Source organism: Cyprinus carpio, chromosome A17 (genome assembly GCF_018340385.1).
Source record: "Cyprinus carpio isolate SPL01 chromosome A17, ASM1834038v1, whole genome shotgun sequence".
Taxonomy (NCBI): domain Eukaryota; kingdom Metazoa; phylum Chordata; class Actinopteri; order Cypriniformes; family Cyprinidae; genus Cyprinus; species Cyprinus carpio.
Window position 1 is genome coordinate 3402980 of NC_056588.1, and position 17890 is coordinate 3420869.

Consider the following 17890-nt stretch of genomic DNA (forward strand, 5'->3'; position numbering starts at 1 on the left):
GTGTGTAAATGTGTGTGAACTCTGTGGCTTTGTGTGTAGATGGAGGCCCAGGCTGAAGAGTGGTCTGCTGAAACTCAGAAAGAGAAGAAGCTGAGGGAACGCAGTGAGCAGTACAGCAGACAGCTGGAAGAGGAGCTGGAGGGAATGAAGGTTTGTGAACCCAAACACACTCTAAATACTGTTTAGGGGTGTTAGGACCAATGCAACATCTCAGGAATGGAACATTTACATAAGAGAACAGTGTGACGACTTCTGGCTTGTTTTTATTAAACAGCAATAACTGCAATATAATAAAGGACTCAAATGATGAATAAATTACATGTAAATACACGTAATAATCACAGGTCAATATGAAAGTGTGAAAAATTATAATTAAGAAATTATTTATATTTAATTAGTTATTTATTAATTATTTTAATTTTAATTATTAACATTATTTTGTATTTCTTTTTAATATATTATGATAGAATTATTTAAATGGAAGTGTTTTTCTTAATTGTTTTATTTTAATTCACTATTTAATTATTCAGCAATTATTTAAATGAGTAAGTAATAAATTGTTTTTTAATGAAATTAATGAGTAAAATTTTTGAATACATTATTTTATTGTAGTTTATAAATTATTTTAATATAAGTATATAAATAAATAGTTATTAATTAGTTAGTTATTTATTATTTGTTTAATACAGTATTAAAATTAATATAGTATTTACATATTTAGTTTTATTAATTATTCATCATTTTATTAAAATTCATAAATTATTTACCTTTAATAATAATTATTATTTTTGTTCATTGTTAATTTTACTACTTTTTTAATAGTTACATACATTATTTACATTTAATTATTATAACGTGAGAAGGTTTTTATTTATTCATTACATTCACAATACTTTTTTTTATACTTTCATAACTTGAAATGATCTCTATACAGGTTGCTGATAGTTTCCTTATCATTTCTTTCTCTGTGTTGTGGAGCAGCAGAAGCAGGTGGGCCGTTCTCCAAGCGTTGGGTCATCTGAGCAGCACCAGGAGCTCAGTAAATTACGAGCAGACCTGGAGAAAAAGACCACGTTCTATGAGGAAGAGCTGTCACGCAGAGACCAACAACATGCCAACGAACTGAAGAACCTGAAGAAGGAGCTGCGGGAGTCAGAGGGACAGCAGCTCACCTTGAAGAAAGAAATCATGATGCTCAAAGACAAGCTGGAGAAGACCCGCCGAGAGAGGTACTGTTCTTTAGCTGTTTTAAAACATCACCATGTATTATTTGACTTGATAATTCTGAGGGTCAGAGATGTTGGAAAGCGGTCATGTAAAACTAAATTACAAAGGAACCATGACTAGCATTGGACTTTAGGGGAAGAAATAAAAATATAGCGTTCTGGTGTTCGGCTTGTGTTAGTACGTTGGCAGTGTGTGTTGGATGCCGAGTGCAGTAACCCTGATGTTCAATAAATCATTTCACCCTCACAGTCAGAGCGATCGAGAGGAGTTTGAGACCGATTACAAACAGAAGTACGAGAGAGAGCGAGTGCTGCTGTCAGAGGAGAACAAGAAACTTTCCAGCGAACTTGACAAGGTGAACATTCACACACTCCTAGGGCTGTCATGATATATTCAAGTCAACATGAAATTCAGCAGTTCATTTACTTAATGCACTGATGCAGGTTATTTCAAAGAAAAATGTGTCCGTAATCGTTTTTAAAATGAAATAATTTGCTTTTCCACTGATGTCACTGAGGCACCACAGGCAACTGGATAAAGTAAAACAAAAGCCAAATATCTATTTAGGCACTGCTGTAGGAAACTCATATAGAGCGCTCCAAGGATGACATATTTTTGTTGGCCAACCTCGAAGTTTGCATCACCCTGATACCCTCAACAAAATAACAACTGGCATTTGAATTATTACAGAAAATACACTCTGTGATGAGCAAAAGTTCAGGATTTTTGCATGTTCTGTTCATAAATGAACACAGCTTTTATGGATTTTGAAGGTATAGTACAATTGGCAGAAGTTAAACTACACAACAACCTCTGTAGTCCCATTTAGCCACTTTTTTAAGAAATGAAAAAACTCACAAGTGGGCTATTATTGATGCATTTCTTTTTTAATACTTGCTCAGGCATTTAACCTGGAGCCCATAAAAAAAAATCATTGACTTTTCTGGGTTTTTAAAACTTATTGCTATCGCACTCTTTTCTTTATTCTGTCATAACACCCTCTTGTTCTCCAATAATTTCCAATAAATAAAAGTCTTATCCCTAGACATTTTCTCACTTCATATTCTGTTTCAGTCGTCACATTATAAAAGTGAACTGGGTTGAAAACTGCATTTCACTTTGGTTTTAATCATATCACACAATATTAAACCAGCTGAAGTATGTGATGAGTATTGTCAACAAATTTTTCTCCAATTACAGCCGACAATAAATTCTCACGTATTTGTAATCCTGTTCCTGTATTCTTTTAAATTATTTCAGACATGCCATAGTTTGAAATGAAGCTTTTGGTGTGCAAACTATCGTAGCTACTGTACATACAACAGTGGATATTGCAAAACTGTACTTCCATTTTGTGGCGCACCAGTATTTTTAGGCTTGGATACTTGACCCTACTGTGGCTCCAGGATGCTGTGTAAACCACCCCACACATCGGCCCACAACCCTGAAAGCACAAGCTCCATCTCTCGTATTACTGAAGCCTGAAGTCACAGATTCCACGTCGCTTTTGATGTGGTCATTACACTGAAGATGACAGGAGGCTTTGCTTCTTAGCGGTCAGAGTTGATGCTCTTTGTTAAAACCATGAATTAATTCTGGGAATTGTTTCTGAGTGCTTCAAACGGAGTGTTTGAAAGAGAGGCTTGTGTGTGTAGCGGTTCGTAACTGCTCTCAGCGAGCCTGACGGCAAAGCTAGTCCTTGAAGATATGGTCCACCATGCCAATGTTTTACTGGGAAGTCAGTCAGCGTGTAAGCACAGGGAAATATGCTGATCAACAGACAGGAATCTGGAACGGTTTTCCTGAGGACCACTGCGAAGGTTCAGCGCTCCGGTCAGAGCGTAGTGTTAAATGAAAACCTCGGATAATGCGAGTGTAATTATAGGGTGGTCAGCCTCAGCAGCTCTTGCTTAAGATAGAGAGCGTGTCTAAATCAGATTGACTAGATGCGTGTACTAGCAGACGTGTTTACTGCGGAGTCCACCGAGCTGTTGCAGATGGAGGGGGTCATGCTTATTCATGAGCGTTTGGTGGTGTAGGGGTGGTAATGTGGAGGGCATTACAGCGACACGGGTGGCTTTGCTTGGTGGTCCATCCTGCGGTTCTGATGAGAGCCAGTCGCTGTCTCTCTGGTCCGTATAATGCATCTGGCCCCTCAAATTGCTGTATTGGTTTGTGATTTTCTGACATGGTAATGGACCTGTTTTCAGGCTGGTTGTGTTTCTTGGGTTGTGCAGGAGTAAAAGCCTTAAATAAGTATAATTTTCCATTCACTGAAATAAAATGTGTTATTGGGTTAGGGATGTGCTAAACTACATTTTCAGAATTGCTAGATGTTCATAAGAAAGCCCTGTATAATCTTATTCGTTCATGAGCTTAAAAAAATGTACTACTATTTGGGGTCAGAAAGATTCTTTTTTTATGTTCACCTAGGCTTCATTTACTTAATCAAAAACACAAAGTAAAAACAGTAATATTGAGAAATGTTATTGCAATTTAAACTGTATTTTTATATTTGAATATATTTTAAAATTACATTTATGATGCGAAGATGAATTTTTTTGCATCATTACTTCAGTCTTTAGTGTCACATGATCCTTCAGAAATCATTCTAATATGCTGATTTGCTGCCCAAGAAACATTTATTATCATTATCAGTGTTGAAAATAGTTGCTTAATATTTTTGTGGAAACTGGACACATTTTTATCAGGATTCTTTGGTGAGTAGAAAGTGCAATTGAAAAAAAAACAGCATTTATTTGAAATGGAAATCTTTTGTAACAATATAAAATTCTTTAATGTCTTACTGAATAAAAGTGTTAAGTTGTGATCATCAGTCAGGGTTAGGTTAGGGTTAGGGTTATATTCAATAACATGTTTTTTTTTGTATGTGTGTAGATGATGTCTTCGTTTGAGAAGTTGAGCTGCAATCACAAAAAGCTGGATGAGGAGATGAGAGAACTGGCGGATAAGAAAGAGAGTGTGGCCCACTGGGAGGCCCAGATCACAGAAATCATTCAATGGTGAGACACACACACACACACACACACACAGACACACACACACACACACACACACACTCACACACTTTGCTGTTCATGCTCATGTCTGAAACTGGAATCGGCTCTCTAAGATGATTGGAGATTGAGAGAAAACTATGAAAATTGATAGCAATTTTTGTTAGGCATTGTTAGTGTAGTGTAGGTTTTTTCTTTGGGGGGTTCTGTGCACAGTGGCTGAAAATCCTAAAATAGAATGGTTATTTCCCCAAAAGTGGTAAAATAATGGTAATTATGGCCTCTACTCCTCTGCATAATTGCAAATAGTTTTCTATTGAGTGTTTGTTTAATTGTCATTATGGGTTGTTATTTGTGTAGTTGTGGGTAAATCTAGTGGTGATGTTTTGTAAGTGCAGTTCTGTGCATCTGTCTTTCATTCTCAGGGTCAGTGATGAGAAAGATGCTCGAGGTTATCTGCAGGCTTTGGCCACTAAGATGACAGAAGACCTGGAAGGTCTGAGGAACACCAGTCTGGGTGCACGTGCTACTGTAAGAATCCTTTTACAGCGAAACTTTGATCTGGCCTTGAATTTGTGCTTAATTTAAGAAATTAATAGCAATCTTGATATGGATGGCTCCTAGTCTTGCTTTACGTTGTGAGGCAGTGGGTGTTTAATTCTGTTTTTTCTGGTTTTCCAGGACATGCCATGGAAGGTGAGACGTTTGGCTAAGCTGGACATGTCTGCGCGTCTGGAGCTGCAGTCTGCACTGGATGCCGAGATTAGAGCCAAACAAACCATCCAGGATGAGCTCAACAAAGTCAAAGCATCGCATATGGCCACAGACTGGTAAAACATGCATCTCTCCTGTAAAGCTTCTAATGCATTACATTTGAATTTAATTTAAAATATGAGAAATGAAAAATGTGCACTTAGATATGTTATTTATTTAATTATTGAAGTCAGCATGAAATGAAAATTCAACCTATGTATTTTCTAGATGCATGTTATTGATCTTACTGCACACGATTCATTCATGCAAATAGTTATTTTTATGTGTTTTTTTTTTATTTTTATTTATGTATATTTACTACTACACATAAATGTGTTTAAAACTTCTCACACTGTAAAATTTAATTTTTGCAGTATTTTTTAGGTTTGTCTGATTTTTTATTTCAATCTGAAATGGTGACAAATGAATGCAAGCCTAAATTTTTTTCTGTTTTGATGATCTGGTACACTCAGATGCTTCCGTTTCATCGTGGCTTTAATAATTCAGTAAAATGATAATTGACCATTAGCCAACATTGATGAGCTAAAAATGGCCATATGCCGGCATATTAATCAGATTATGCTCATCATACTGTCTGATTTTTTTTTCTGCACAGCAAGCTGGAGGAGTTGGAGAAGAAGAACCAGGACCTGCAGGCAGAGATCCAGAGGCTGAAACAGGAAACTGAGAATCTGCACACGTCTAAAGGTAAAATAACAAACATTTGAAATCAATTAGGCAAGATTTCAGTGACAGGCCTGATATTGTTTAGACTGTTTAGGCTTGTATGTAACATCTAAGTCATGTTTTTCAGGGGTCAAGCACCAAGACTCCCAGAATTCCTTCCTGGCATTCCTCAATGCTCCGACCTCGGCCCTGGATCAGTTTGATGTAGGTATTTAAAGCACTGACATGTGGCTTTAGTTAAGGATCACAGCCGAAGCACTCATCGTTTTTGACTTTGTAACATGAATTCGTTCTGTCTGCTTTTTCATTTGTTATTCAGGCAATAATATTTGTATTGATATTTCTGTTTCCTCTCATATTCTCTATAAATGGTTTATTGTGGATTAAATTGAAACTAAACTGGCTCAAACACATTCTCGATTATTACTTCTGGGCTTTTGAGACAGTCATTTTAAAAGCGAGCGGGTGTGTGTGTATGAATCCTGTTCTCTGTGTTCATATATTGTTTGCTCTTTTATTATTTCTTTCTCTTGTTCTATCTGTCTGTTTTTGTCTGTGATGAAGCGCTCCACTGCCTGTGGGCCGTCCGGCAAAGGCAGACGTGTAAGCTCTTTTTGTTGTGTTTGGAGCAGTGCTTCATCTCAACACTGATTTGATTGCGTCTGCGGTCTGTTACTGCATGGCATAAGCTACATATCCATATTTCCCAGAGGGTCTTTCACATTCAAAGTCCATTTAAACTGACACTTTCTGTGGCTAATACATATGCAGTATTTAGTTTTATTCATCTTGCGTTACCAGTGGAGGTTTTATTCCATACCACAACCGATGACTCAACTTCTAACTCACTTTTGCTGTTTCTAAAACTTGTGAAGCTTGTTGTGAAACAGAAATGTGTCCCTTGTGTTCAGCAGTGTTTCCTTTCTGATTATTTATGCTTTGCTTTGCTGTCAGGCGTTATTGACATGGTGTTTTGACCTCTGTCTTGTCTCTAATGTGCATGATGTGTTTTTCAAACAGCCTGTTGTGTTACGTTTAGCAGGCATGTCTTGGGTCTTCAATCTGCTGCTCATGGTACAGTTGGATCGGTTCTCTAAACATTTCCTTTCTCCAACCTTCTCAATAGATCGACTCCATTGATAACTTCAGCCTGTCCAACACACCATCCCGGGAGGAAGATGGAAGATCCCAGGTCACGTCCCACTCTCGCTCACCCTCAACCACCAGCGATATGGAGTCTCAAGAGGTGACTTCTCAGTTTCTGACCCCCTTAACAATGCTAAAACTCTGTTTTGATATATTTGTTGTTGTATATTCCACTGCCGCTGTGGATGAAACGTAACACTTTGCTTCTGTGCATTCTGTGATTTACCTTATCCACAGTAAATACATTGGATGCCACCTTACAACGAAGCCAAAATCATGCCTATGATGCCTTATAAGGCTGTCTAAATAGGCAGATCAGTAGGTTTTAGAATAGAGTTTCATTCAAGAAAAGAGACAATGCAGATGCTACTTTAATGTTTCTATTAGGATGGTATCATGTTGTGACTAATATCTGTGACTGTTTTTCCAGCAGGTAGATCAGCCACAACGAGGTGCACAAACTCCCATGCGGTCAGGATACAGTAGCTCTGCTCACAGCACACCTAAAGTAATTAATTCACTAATTTATTTTGCTCCTACACTCCAAAAAATAAAGGTTCCATAAGGTTTTTTTTTTTTTTACCATACCATTTTTTTTTTGATATCATAGAACCACCAATATGGGTTCCCAAAAGAACCTTTGAGGGAACATTTTAATAATCTAAAAACTAAACCTTTTATGAATTGGAAAGGTTCTATGAATGTCTAAGGTTCTACATGATTCCATCGACGCTAATAAAGAACCTTTATTTTTAAGAGTCTACTTTGATTTCATATCAGCCAGATCTTATATTCTGTGATATTCTGTAATTTATAATGTTCTTAATTGCTCTTTTTAGCCAAAAGCCCATCAGTTTGTGGTGAAGACCTTCAATGCACCCACTAAATGTAACCAGTGTACGTCTCTAATGGTGGGACTTATCCGACAGGGCTGTTCGTGTGAAGGTGAGGGGTCACTATGGTAGCAGCTGAGGCTGTCGTGGATATGGTAAATATTGTTAAGAGTGGCGTTCACCTTGTTCTCCTCATTCTGCAGTCTGTAACTTCTCCTGTCATGTGACGTGTGCGGACAAAGCTCCTGCTGTGTGTCCGATTCCACCGGATCAAACCAAAGGACCGCTGGGTATCGACCCCCAGAAGGGCATCGGCACAGCTTATGAGGGGAAAGTGGGGTTTGGGGGCTATGTTTAGGTTTGAAGTTATAGTTTTGTGATCAAAATGAACGATTAGCAGATACACATTTAGTCTGAAAAATGGAGCAGAAATAAGCTGTAAGGTTATAATTTCATCCTATAATATTTATCTGTTGCCAAAGATAATACTGCTATATTGGATATATATAAGGAAAAAGCTCCCAATTAGTTGAGAACTAATTCTGAGATCTCTTCTTTCAGGTGCCCAAACCATTAGGTGTGAAGAAGGGATGGCAGAGGGCCATCGCTGTGGTCTGTGACTTCAAACTCTTCTTATACGATCTCCCAGAGGGCAAAGCTGCTCAGCCTGGTGTCGTGGTGAACCAGGTTATTGACATGAGGTCAGCGAAGGCTTCAAAACAAACATCTGAGCCTGTGTTTGATTCTGATTACTGCATTTGCATGACATCTAAATTGCTCTTTTGGTTTCAGGGATGAGGAATTTTCTGTTAGCTCAGTTTTGGCATCAGATGTCATTCATGCGAACAGGAAGGACATTCCCTGTATTTTTAGGGTGAGGATTTTTTGTTGTTGTTGTCGTTTAACCAAAACTTCATATTGATAACATTAGTTTTGTATTGTAACTTAAGAAAAATAAAGGTGCTAAATTTGTAAGTTGTCCACCTCTTTCTCTCCTGCAGGTCACTGCATCACAACTCTCTTCATCCAGCAATAAGAAATGCTCCATCTTGATCCTAGCTGACAGCGATCAGGAAAGAACCAAGTGGGTCGGCCTCCTGAACGAGCTGCACCGTCTCTTGAAGAAGAGCAAACTGAAAGAACGCTTTGTTTACGCCCCTAAAGAAGCGTACGACAGTACCTTGCCTCTCATCAAAACCACACAGTCTGCTGCTATTATAGGTACAATCAACCTCATGTACCACAAACCTTGGTTTTAGTTTTCAGTCATAGTGAAGAGTTCCATATGTAATTGCATGCATATATATATATATAGATATATATATATATATATATATATATATATATATATATATATATATATATTTTTTTTTTTTTTTTTTTTTTTTTCTTAATTTTTTTTTTTTTTTTTTTTTTTTCTTAATTAACCAAAAGAATACTTCCTCTGTGATCTGACCCTAAGCTTTCCATTGATGTATGGTTTGTTAGGAGGACAATATTTAGTCGATATACAACTATTTGAAAATCTGGAATCTGAGGGTGCAAAAAAAATCTAAATATTGAGAAAATCACCAAGTTGTCCAAATTAAGTTCTAAGCAATGTATATTAATAATCAGAAATTAAGTTTTGACATATTTACGGTTAGAAATTTACTAAATATCTTTACTTAATATACTAATGATTTTTGGCATAAAAGAAAAATCTATAATTTTGACCCATACAATGTATTTTTGGCTATTGCTACAAATATACCCCAGCGACTTAGACTGCTTTTGTGCTTCAGGGTCACATATATACAAGGGTGCACGTTTTTCAGTCTGGTTCTCATGAGAGCACCTAAGTAATAATAGTATTAATAGTGTTATTGCACTTTTTTTATTTATTTTTAAAATAAAATAGTAAATGAATGATATTGCAATTATATTTTAATATAAAATAAAATATGAGTATTAAATAAAAATACAAAAAATTTATAGTGCACTTAAAAAAATACAATGCTAATAATTAAAAAAAAATTTTTTTTTGGTTTTATATAATTGTTTTTTTGATATAAATGTTCAACATTTTCAAACATAAATTCAGCAAGCTTATTTTGGCGTATTGCCGGCAAGTAAGTATATGCACTGCTGTTTTTATTGCTGCAGAGTGAGGAGCATCAGTGAATGTCACCGTGTTGCATTTTGCTCTGCACTGGAAGCACGTAGCCTAGATTTATGTTTTCAGTTTGAATGGAAATCTTATAGAGTATTACAGTTAGTCAGTCTAAAACAGTGATTGTGCATAAACAGCACATTTTTTTATTTTTGTTGTGCATGCACAGCTGTGCACCACTTACGTGTGTGCATGCCTGCATATAAATATATGTGTGTGTGTGTGTTCAATAACATAATGAATAAAAATAATAATAATATATAAAGGTGGTTTGAATAGTTTTTAATAACATGATATATTTTATTACATTGAATGTTTGTACTTCAAAAGAGCAAGCAAAATCCTCTTTATTTAAAACACAATTTACGAATTAGTCTGCGCTAGTCAAGCCCAGTCCAGCCTAGCTCTATCAAACTTTGCTTTCTGTTTATTTTAACTGCGTTTTTATTTATCTGCAGATCATGAGAGGATAGCCCTGGGCAATGAGGAAGGATTGTACGTTATTCACGTTACCAAAGATGGTAAGTGTAATTAAAAGCTTTATCTGTGTTTACTGTACTTATCTGCTGCATTTAGACTCTGTATATATAGGCGTCTTACTGCATTCTTTGATGTTAATACCAAGCCTCTTATTGTTTATGTATTCCTGTTCACAGATATTATCAAGGTAGGAGACAATAAGAAGGTCCGTCAGATTGAGCTGATCCCATCAGAACAGTTAATCGCAGTGATATCGGGCCGAAACGGCCATGTACGGCTTTACCCAATGACAGCCCTGGATGACCGTGAGGCCAATTTTCACAAGATAGCGGAGACCAAAGGCTGCCAAGCTCTGGTTTCTGGCACGATCAGACAAGGATCTCTCACATACCTCTTCGTGTATATGAAAAAACCTGACAAGGTGATGATCTACGAGCTCAACAAGAGCAAAACACGTCATCGGAAGCTGCGGGATATTTTCATCCCGGGATCCGTGCAGTGGATGGGTCTCCAGGGCGACAAGCTCTGCGTGGGCATCCAGGCCGGGTTCCTGCGCTTTAATCTTCAGGGGGATGAACCTCCCTTTAGCCTCCTCCACCCTGACGATCACACCCTGGCCTTCATCGAGCAGCTGAGGCTGGACGCTCTCTGCGCAGTGGAGATCTCCAGTAAAGAGCTGCTCTTGTGCTTCAGCAGTATCGGCGTGTACGTGGACTGTCAGGGCAGACGGTCACGACAGCAGGAGCTGATGTGGACGGCTACACCCACCGCATGTCGTGAGTGACGGTTGCCATTTCTGTACAGATTAATATGGCTTGTGTTCACTTTTAACTGTGTGTTAGTACCAATCCACAAGGTTTAAGATGAAATTTGCACTTGAAATTATGGTTTACATTTCCAACATCAAACGGGAAGTACATGACAAGCCTTATTTTAATACTATGCTCTGCCATATTTTTTTCTTAAAATTTAATTTCAATTAATTTCCAAAGGTAATATTGCTACTTGGCAATTGGTAATATAATATAAAAAAAAATTATATAATATAATGTAATATGATGTTTAAATATATTTTAAAATATATTATAGATATATGTATAGTGTAATATAGTATGATATGATAAATAAATAAATACAAATAGTCTGTCATTAAAAGTAATATTGTTAAATTGGTTTAATAATATAATATAATTTAATATTTAGATATATTTTTAAATATATTGTAGAAATATGTATAGACACATTATGATATATAATAATAATAATAATAATAATAATTAATCAATTAATTCGTTCATTTAAAAAATAATCTGTCACCAAAGATAATATTGTTGAAATGGTTTTATAATAATCTAATCTAATATAATATAATCTAATCTAATCTAATATAATATAATAAACAACTTAAGTATATTATTGATATTTGTAGAGTCTATATGTAATATATTATGTAATAATACATAATAATAAAGAAAAAGAGTCTCAGCCAGTACTGCTGGATTATTTTGTTAATATAATATTTAAATGTGTATTGTAAAATATAATGTATTATGGATATATGTATAGTATAATTTATTTAAAATATAATGTTTAATGTGTTATCTCATGAAAATATTACACTAGAAATTCTATGTTCTAGAATTTGCATTGTTGTAATTGCTTGTTAATAGTTTATAATTGTCACCGATTGTTTGGTTGTGGATGTTGTGCCCATAATTTGCACAAAATGTCCTTGGATGTAGGAATGCTGTGGACAAGATTGCTTAATAGTTAGTGATATTTGTGAAGATGACTGTTTCTCACACTTAGGATTAGTGATTTTAACAAAACTGAAAATTTCTAAATGTTTTCTGTGACTCTTGTTTTACAGGTTATAATGCACCTTATCTGTCAGTGTATAGTGAGAATGCAGTGGATGTATTTGACGTCAACACTATGGAGTGGATTCAGACGATGCCTTTGAAAAAGGTCTTATTTTCATGTATCTTTATATATATAAAACCACATTATAAGAAAGACAAACATCTGGAGGGAGCTTCTCATCTCTGTGAAATAAAATATACATCGAAGCAGGTGGTAAATTGAAGTGCGGTGTGTTAATGAGCTGTGTGTCGCTTGCGTTGCAGGTTCATCCTCTGAACGCTGATGGCTCTCTAAACCTGCTGGGGCTGGAGACCGTACGGCTCGTCTACTTTAAAAACAAGACAGCAGGTGAGACGCTTCCTCCTCCTCCTCGGGATTCGGAATATTCCTGCCCTATGTTTTTAGGCATATTCAACAGGAAAGAAAAGATAAGAAAATGAAAAGAAAAGTTGTTTCAGAGAAAAACAGCGAATGCATTTTGAATAAAATTACGAACACCCCAAAAATGGGGCAAATTTTGATTTCATATTGTTTTTACAATGTAAAGAATTGGCATCAACTCATGCATATGTGATGTAACAGAGTTATACATCCTAATGGATGCTTGTTGTTGTGTTTTATACTGTTTAATGTGTTGTGAAATGTGTGTAATGCTTTGTGTTCTGTGTAATGATGTGCAGAGGGAGATGAGCTGGTGGTGCCAGAGACATCTGATAAGAGCCGCAAACAGATGGTGCGCAGTATGACGAGCAAACGCCGCTTTTCGTTCCGCGTGCCAGAGGAGGAGAGAGTTCTGCAGAGGAGGTGATGTTCAAGCCTAGCAACACTAAACCATCATGACATCCAAAGGAAACTCTAATGGGCTTTTCACAATTATACATTTGCACCACTTTAAACCCTGGGAAAAGTTGAATGTTCATACTTATCATAATTTTGTTTAGTTAGTTAATGTTTAATATGGTAAATGTTCTTATTTGCATATTTACAAAGCAGGGCTGCACAATATATCAAAATAAAATAAAACTGATTTCGAGATACGGTTTAATTTAATTAATGAATAAATCACAGCAATTTGACAATAGCATTAATGGGATAGTTCACCCAAAAATGAAAATTACCCAATTATTTACTCACTCTCAAACCATATTAGGTGTATATGACTTTCCTCTTTCAGATAAATACAATCGGAGTTATATTTAAAAATGTCCTGGCTCTTCCAAGTTTTATAATGGCAGTGAATGGGTGTTGAGATTTTAAGGCTGAATAAAGTGCATCCATCCATCATAAAAAGTGCTCCACATGGCTCTGGGGGTTAATAAAGGCCTTCTGAAGTAAATCGATGTGTTTGTGTAAGAATAATATCCATATTTAAAACTTTGTAAACCATAATCTCTAGCTTCCACTAACATACTTGTGAAACTCAAGTGGAAAGAGTTTTTAAAATTATTATTTATTTTTTTTTCAAACTCCAAAACTGTGTTGCGTTGGTTATTGTAAACAGTAAACCCAAGTCTAAACACCCAAATTTTTCAAGTTTTTCCCCAAGTATTGCAAGAAAAATCTTCGCAATATAATTTTTTTTTGAGCATTTTTATTTTATAATTTTAATTTTGTATGCAGATACACTCCCCAACAAAATCACCCTAACTCTAAAATTATTAATTAATTCTAAATAAAGCTATTCGAGTAATCGGTTGGAAAATACCTGTATTTTTTAAAAATTTTAGTATATATCACAGAATATGGTTATGAAGTCAGTAACAAGTTGTGAAAAATGTTGTCATATAAGTATGTTCTGGCTGTTTAGAAAAACCTGTAAACTAGAAAAGCAAATAATTGAGTTAATTAAACGATTAATTACATGCGACAAAACAGCATGTAAAAGTTTCTGTGAAAATCATATGAGAGTTTAATAAGGTAAACATTGAGACAATTTTTCTGGTCTTGAGACGGTGCTCTTGGTCTCACGGCATTGTTTATGCTCTTTAGGGAGATGCTGAGAGACCCAGAAATGAGGAATAAGTTGATTTCAAACCCAACAAACTTCAACCATGTGGTTCATATGGGCCCGGGAGACGGGATCCAGATCCTGAAAGATCTGCCAATGGTAGGAGCAGCTAACAGCAGGGAGAACGTCACCTCTCATATTCTTCTCCCGCTTCTCTACGCCTCCATCCATCTGTTTCTAAGAGCTGTTTTAATGAGCATGAACCATCTTTCCTTAATTATTTCCACTGTTATTATTTAAGGTTTATAGATGAGCTTAATTAAAAACCACATTTGACTTTATGTTGCTCAAGCAAACTAATTAATACAATTTTATTTCCTTCAGAACAACCAAAATGTATGATGTAAATAGGGTCGGTTTTGTTTTTGTGTCGTCTTTTACACAACCTCCCCTCTTCCTATTCTTAAGCCATTATTAAGCAGAAAACTGTTGCATGCATCTATATTTTTTCTTTCTTTTTCCTCCATATCTCTCTCTGTATCTGCTCCTCCTGGGTTTCTGCTGTAGCCCGGTTCTCCTCTCCCCTCTCCTCACCTGCGCCTCATCTCCACCCCTACAAGCTTTGAGCATGTCTATCACATGACTGTCACCTCTGCTGACAACTTCCTGTCCCAGGACTCCTCCCCTCTCTCCTCACGCTCCCTGTCCCTCAGCTCCGCCCCCGGGACCCCTGCTTCCGTCTGCTCTCTGGTAGGACCGGAGAGACATATACAGACACACTCCATCTGTTCTCTGAAGAGGATGAATTTTTGCACACATGCATTAGCTCACTTTCATATTTCTCAAACTCTCAGTCTATGTTCTGATTATCTGCCTGCATTACAGATATATGTAATTTTCTCAATTTACAATCTGTCTGATTCTTGCATGCTAAATCATCCCTCCCTTTATTTTATTTTTTGAGCATTATTATTATGACACTGGTATATTTTTAACCCTGCTTTGTGACTTTTTTATTTATTATTTCAGTAATATGTAATGTAAGAGTTTTTTTTTCTGGCTTTTCCTGACTGTGTTTGTGTTGTTCAGAATATGCGCCCTCAGGAGAGCCGTGGTGTCCTGGGAGCATCCGTCAGTATCCCCTCCATCAGCAAGGCCAGGCCTGAACCAGGCCGATCTATGAGTGCCAGCAGTGGCCTTGGCACACGTGAGTATTGAAATATCTGTTTATAGACAGAGATACAGGGATAAGAATGAGTATTGTTGAAGAAAAAAAATCATTAAATTAGTAGAAAAATTGAAGTTTATTAATTTGAATTAGACAGAGTGCCTGTTTTCTCCCTAAAACTCAATTTTAGGGTACGTTTTTAATATATTTTAAAAGTAAGTTACAAGTGTCATGTACGTGTGGTCAGGCAGGTCTTTTTGTTGTCAAGGGGCATTTGAGTATGTAATGTAGAACAGCTAATGAAGAACTGACAACTAAATTCTGTTTCATTTTCTTTTGAACTGACTTTAAACTTTCTTTTTTACTTTAAATATTTTCTTTTGAAATTTCAAACATTTGAATTTTCAGGCTATATTTAGAATTTTCAAATTGTTTTTTGAACATCCAAACGTATTTTTTGAATGTTCTAACTTGAAAACATTCTTTCTGAATTTTCAAAAACTCTTTTGAACGTTCAAACTTTGGCAGGTTCTCATATTGAATAAGTCAGTGTCTTAAAAATCTGTTGACGGCTGTCCCATATCCCAGGCTCCTCCTCTCAAAATGGCAGTGCACTGAGACGGGACCTTTCTGTTGGCAGCTACGGTTCCACCAAACGGCAGATGACGTCTGATGGCTCGCTGTCATCCGGAGGGGGCATTGATGCCCCCCTGTCCCATTTTGACAGAGAGGTCAGTACCAGCAACGATTGTCAGTGCCTGCTTTTCCAGATTTTTGGCTTAGGTTTTTTTTTTTTTAATACCTAAAAATATTTAAAAAACCAGACTTGTTTATTGCTAAAAATAAGGTTCTCTGTGGATAAAATAAATACTGCCGAGATCTGTAGTCATGTGGAAATGTTTTGGTCCATTACGAATGACAAGTCTGATGGGATTTCAAAAGGCGTATTTTCTCCTTTATAGTGTTCTTTTTGTAAATGTTGATTTAACACGTTCATTCGACTTCCAGACTGATCAAAGCAGGTAAATGTGATTCTGATCACTGCTAACACTCAAAAGAGAGCACTAGAAGTGTGTTATACAATTCCAGTACACAGGCATCCTTTCCGTTTCAACTGCCAAAATGTGTTTGGAGGATCTCTATCCTCTCTTTCTCTCACTATATGCATGTGTTGAGTGTGTGGAGTGGCACCATATACACGGATTGAGGAGATGACCTGCCTAACACTCTACCTACACACACACACACACACACACACACACACACACACACAATCTAAATCTCGACCCCACGTTTGACCGTGTGCACATTGACTCCATAATGTCGTGTGGGTGCTGTGTGTGACTCTTTAGTGGCCGGGAGTGTCACCTACAGAGAAGACTCCTGATCTGAAAAGGGCTTTAAGGACCCTGCTTAGTAAGCTGAAGGTAACATACATGACACTGCTCCCCCAGGTCTGAACCCTGTAGCTCCATCCTAGATCTCAGATGGAGGAAATGGGTTAGTTGAGCTGTGTTCTTGTTGAAAGCGTGTTTGATCTGTGTAGGTGGTGGAATTGTACAGCGTTTGCTAGCTTTAGTAATAGCATTAATGTGTCACATAGCACCTTTTATCCATCCACGTTATATTATGTAGGGGAGGATTGATGTTGTGGTGGTTCTAGCTTAATAATAGATCATTTGAAATGATCACGTTGACCAATAAATGTGCTAACAGAAAGAAAATGGATAAATATATAAGAACCATTTTTTTTGAGTAAATATCTTTTAGTTTTTTGCAATTTTGATAGGTTATTTGTTCTCTAGTTCTAACTTTTAAATATTTATACTGCAGTTACAGGATTTGTCCTTGAATATTACACGGCTTCAGCTAACTAGGAAATCTGTGAGGAAGATTATTATTATTATTTTTTTTTTATTATTAATATTTTTAGTGGTGTTTCTTTAAAAGGGGATGAATTTAGAGGTGTAGGTTTATAGAGGTTTTAACTGGTTATAGCAGTAATAAATAATATATTTCAAGGCAATTACTGTTGGACATCAAATCTTCTGAGGTGACCAGTGTCCCCAGTATTATGCAGAACCCACTTTTCCTCTTAAGGTCCAGGATGTTTTTAAAATAAATATTTCATGCTGCATTTATTTGATCAATCAAACATACATTAAAAACAGTAATTTTGTGAAATATTATTACAATTTAAAATAACTGTTTTCCATTTTAATATATTGTAAAATGTAATTTATTCCTGTGACGCAAAGCTGAATTTTCAGCATTATTACTCCAGTCTTCAGTGTCACATGATCCTTCAGAAATCAGTATAATACACTGATTTGCTGCGCAAGAAGCATTTCTTATTATACAGTTCTTATACATTTCTTATCATTTCTTATACATTTCTTCTTATTATTAAAGTTGAAACCAGTTGTGCTGCTTAATATTTTTGTGGAAACACTGATGCATTATTTCAGGATTCTGAAAAATTAGAACAGAAAAAACAACAGTATTTATTTGAAATAAATATATTTTTTGTAACATTGTACCATTTTACAATCAATTTCATGCACCCTTAGTTAAGTATTAAACAAAATAATAATAAAAACTTTCTGACCTCAAATT

The 17890-nt window shown here is 36.1% G+C and overlaps 1 protein-coding gene across 2 annotated transcripts in view; it reads left to right on the forward strand.

Moving 5' to 3' along the window:
- LOC109053094 (serine/threonine-protein kinase MRCK alpha-like) overlaps nucleotides 1–17890 on the forward strand; it is a 53175-nt gene that overhangs the window by 33534 nt on the left and 1751 nt on the right. Inside the window, exons 14-39 of one of the 2 annotated variants that reach the window (XM_042773563.1) lie at nucleotides 40–150; nucleotides 982–1229; nucleotides 1477–1582; nucleotides 4126–4250; nucleotides 4670–4775; nucleotides 4926–5074; nucleotides 5614–5705; nucleotides 5812–5888; nucleotides 6249–6287; nucleotides 6811–6930; nucleotides 7261–7338; nucleotides 7670–7775; nucleotides 7867–7997; nucleotides 8225–8364; nucleotides 8456–8537; nucleotides 8665–8884; nucleotides 10274–10336; nucleotides 10472–11071; nucleotides 12166–12263; nucleotides 12422–12506; nucleotides 12839–12962; nucleotides 14148–14265; nucleotides 14674–14856; nucleotides 15196–15313; nucleotides 15863–16005; nucleotides 16627–16701. In XM_042773563.1, the coding sequence (XP_042629497.1) occupies nucleotides 40–150; nucleotides 982–1229; nucleotides 1477–1582; nucleotides 4126–4250; nucleotides 4670–4775; nucleotides 4926–5074; nucleotides 5614–5705; nucleotides 5812–5888; nucleotides 6249–6287; nucleotides 6811–6930; nucleotides 7261–7338; nucleotides 7670–7775; nucleotides 7867–7997; nucleotides 8225–8364; nucleotides 8456–8537; nucleotides 8665–8884; nucleotides 10274–10336; nucleotides 10472–11071; nucleotides 12166–12263; nucleotides 12422–12506; nucleotides 12839–12962; nucleotides 14148–14265; nucleotides 14674–14856; nucleotides 15196–15313; nucleotides 15863–16005; nucleotides 16627–16701 (3537 nt within the window). The remainder of the gene's footprint in view (nucleotides 1–39; nucleotides 151–981; nucleotides 1230–1476; nucleotides 1583–4125; nucleotides 4251–4669; nucleotides 4776–4925; nucleotides 5075–5613; nucleotides 5706–5811; nucleotides 5889–6248; nucleotides 6288–6810; nucleotides 6931–7260; nucleotides 7339–7669; nucleotides 7776–7866; nucleotides 7998–8224; nucleotides 8365–8455; nucleotides 8538–8664; nucleotides 8885–10273; nucleotides 10337–10471; nucleotides 11072–12165; nucleotides 12264–12421; nucleotides 12507–12838; nucleotides 12963–14147; nucleotides 14266–14673; nucleotides 14857–15195; nucleotides 15314–15862; nucleotides 16006–16626; nucleotides 16702–17890) is intronic. The other variant, XM_042773564.1, reaches the window with a different exon arrangement.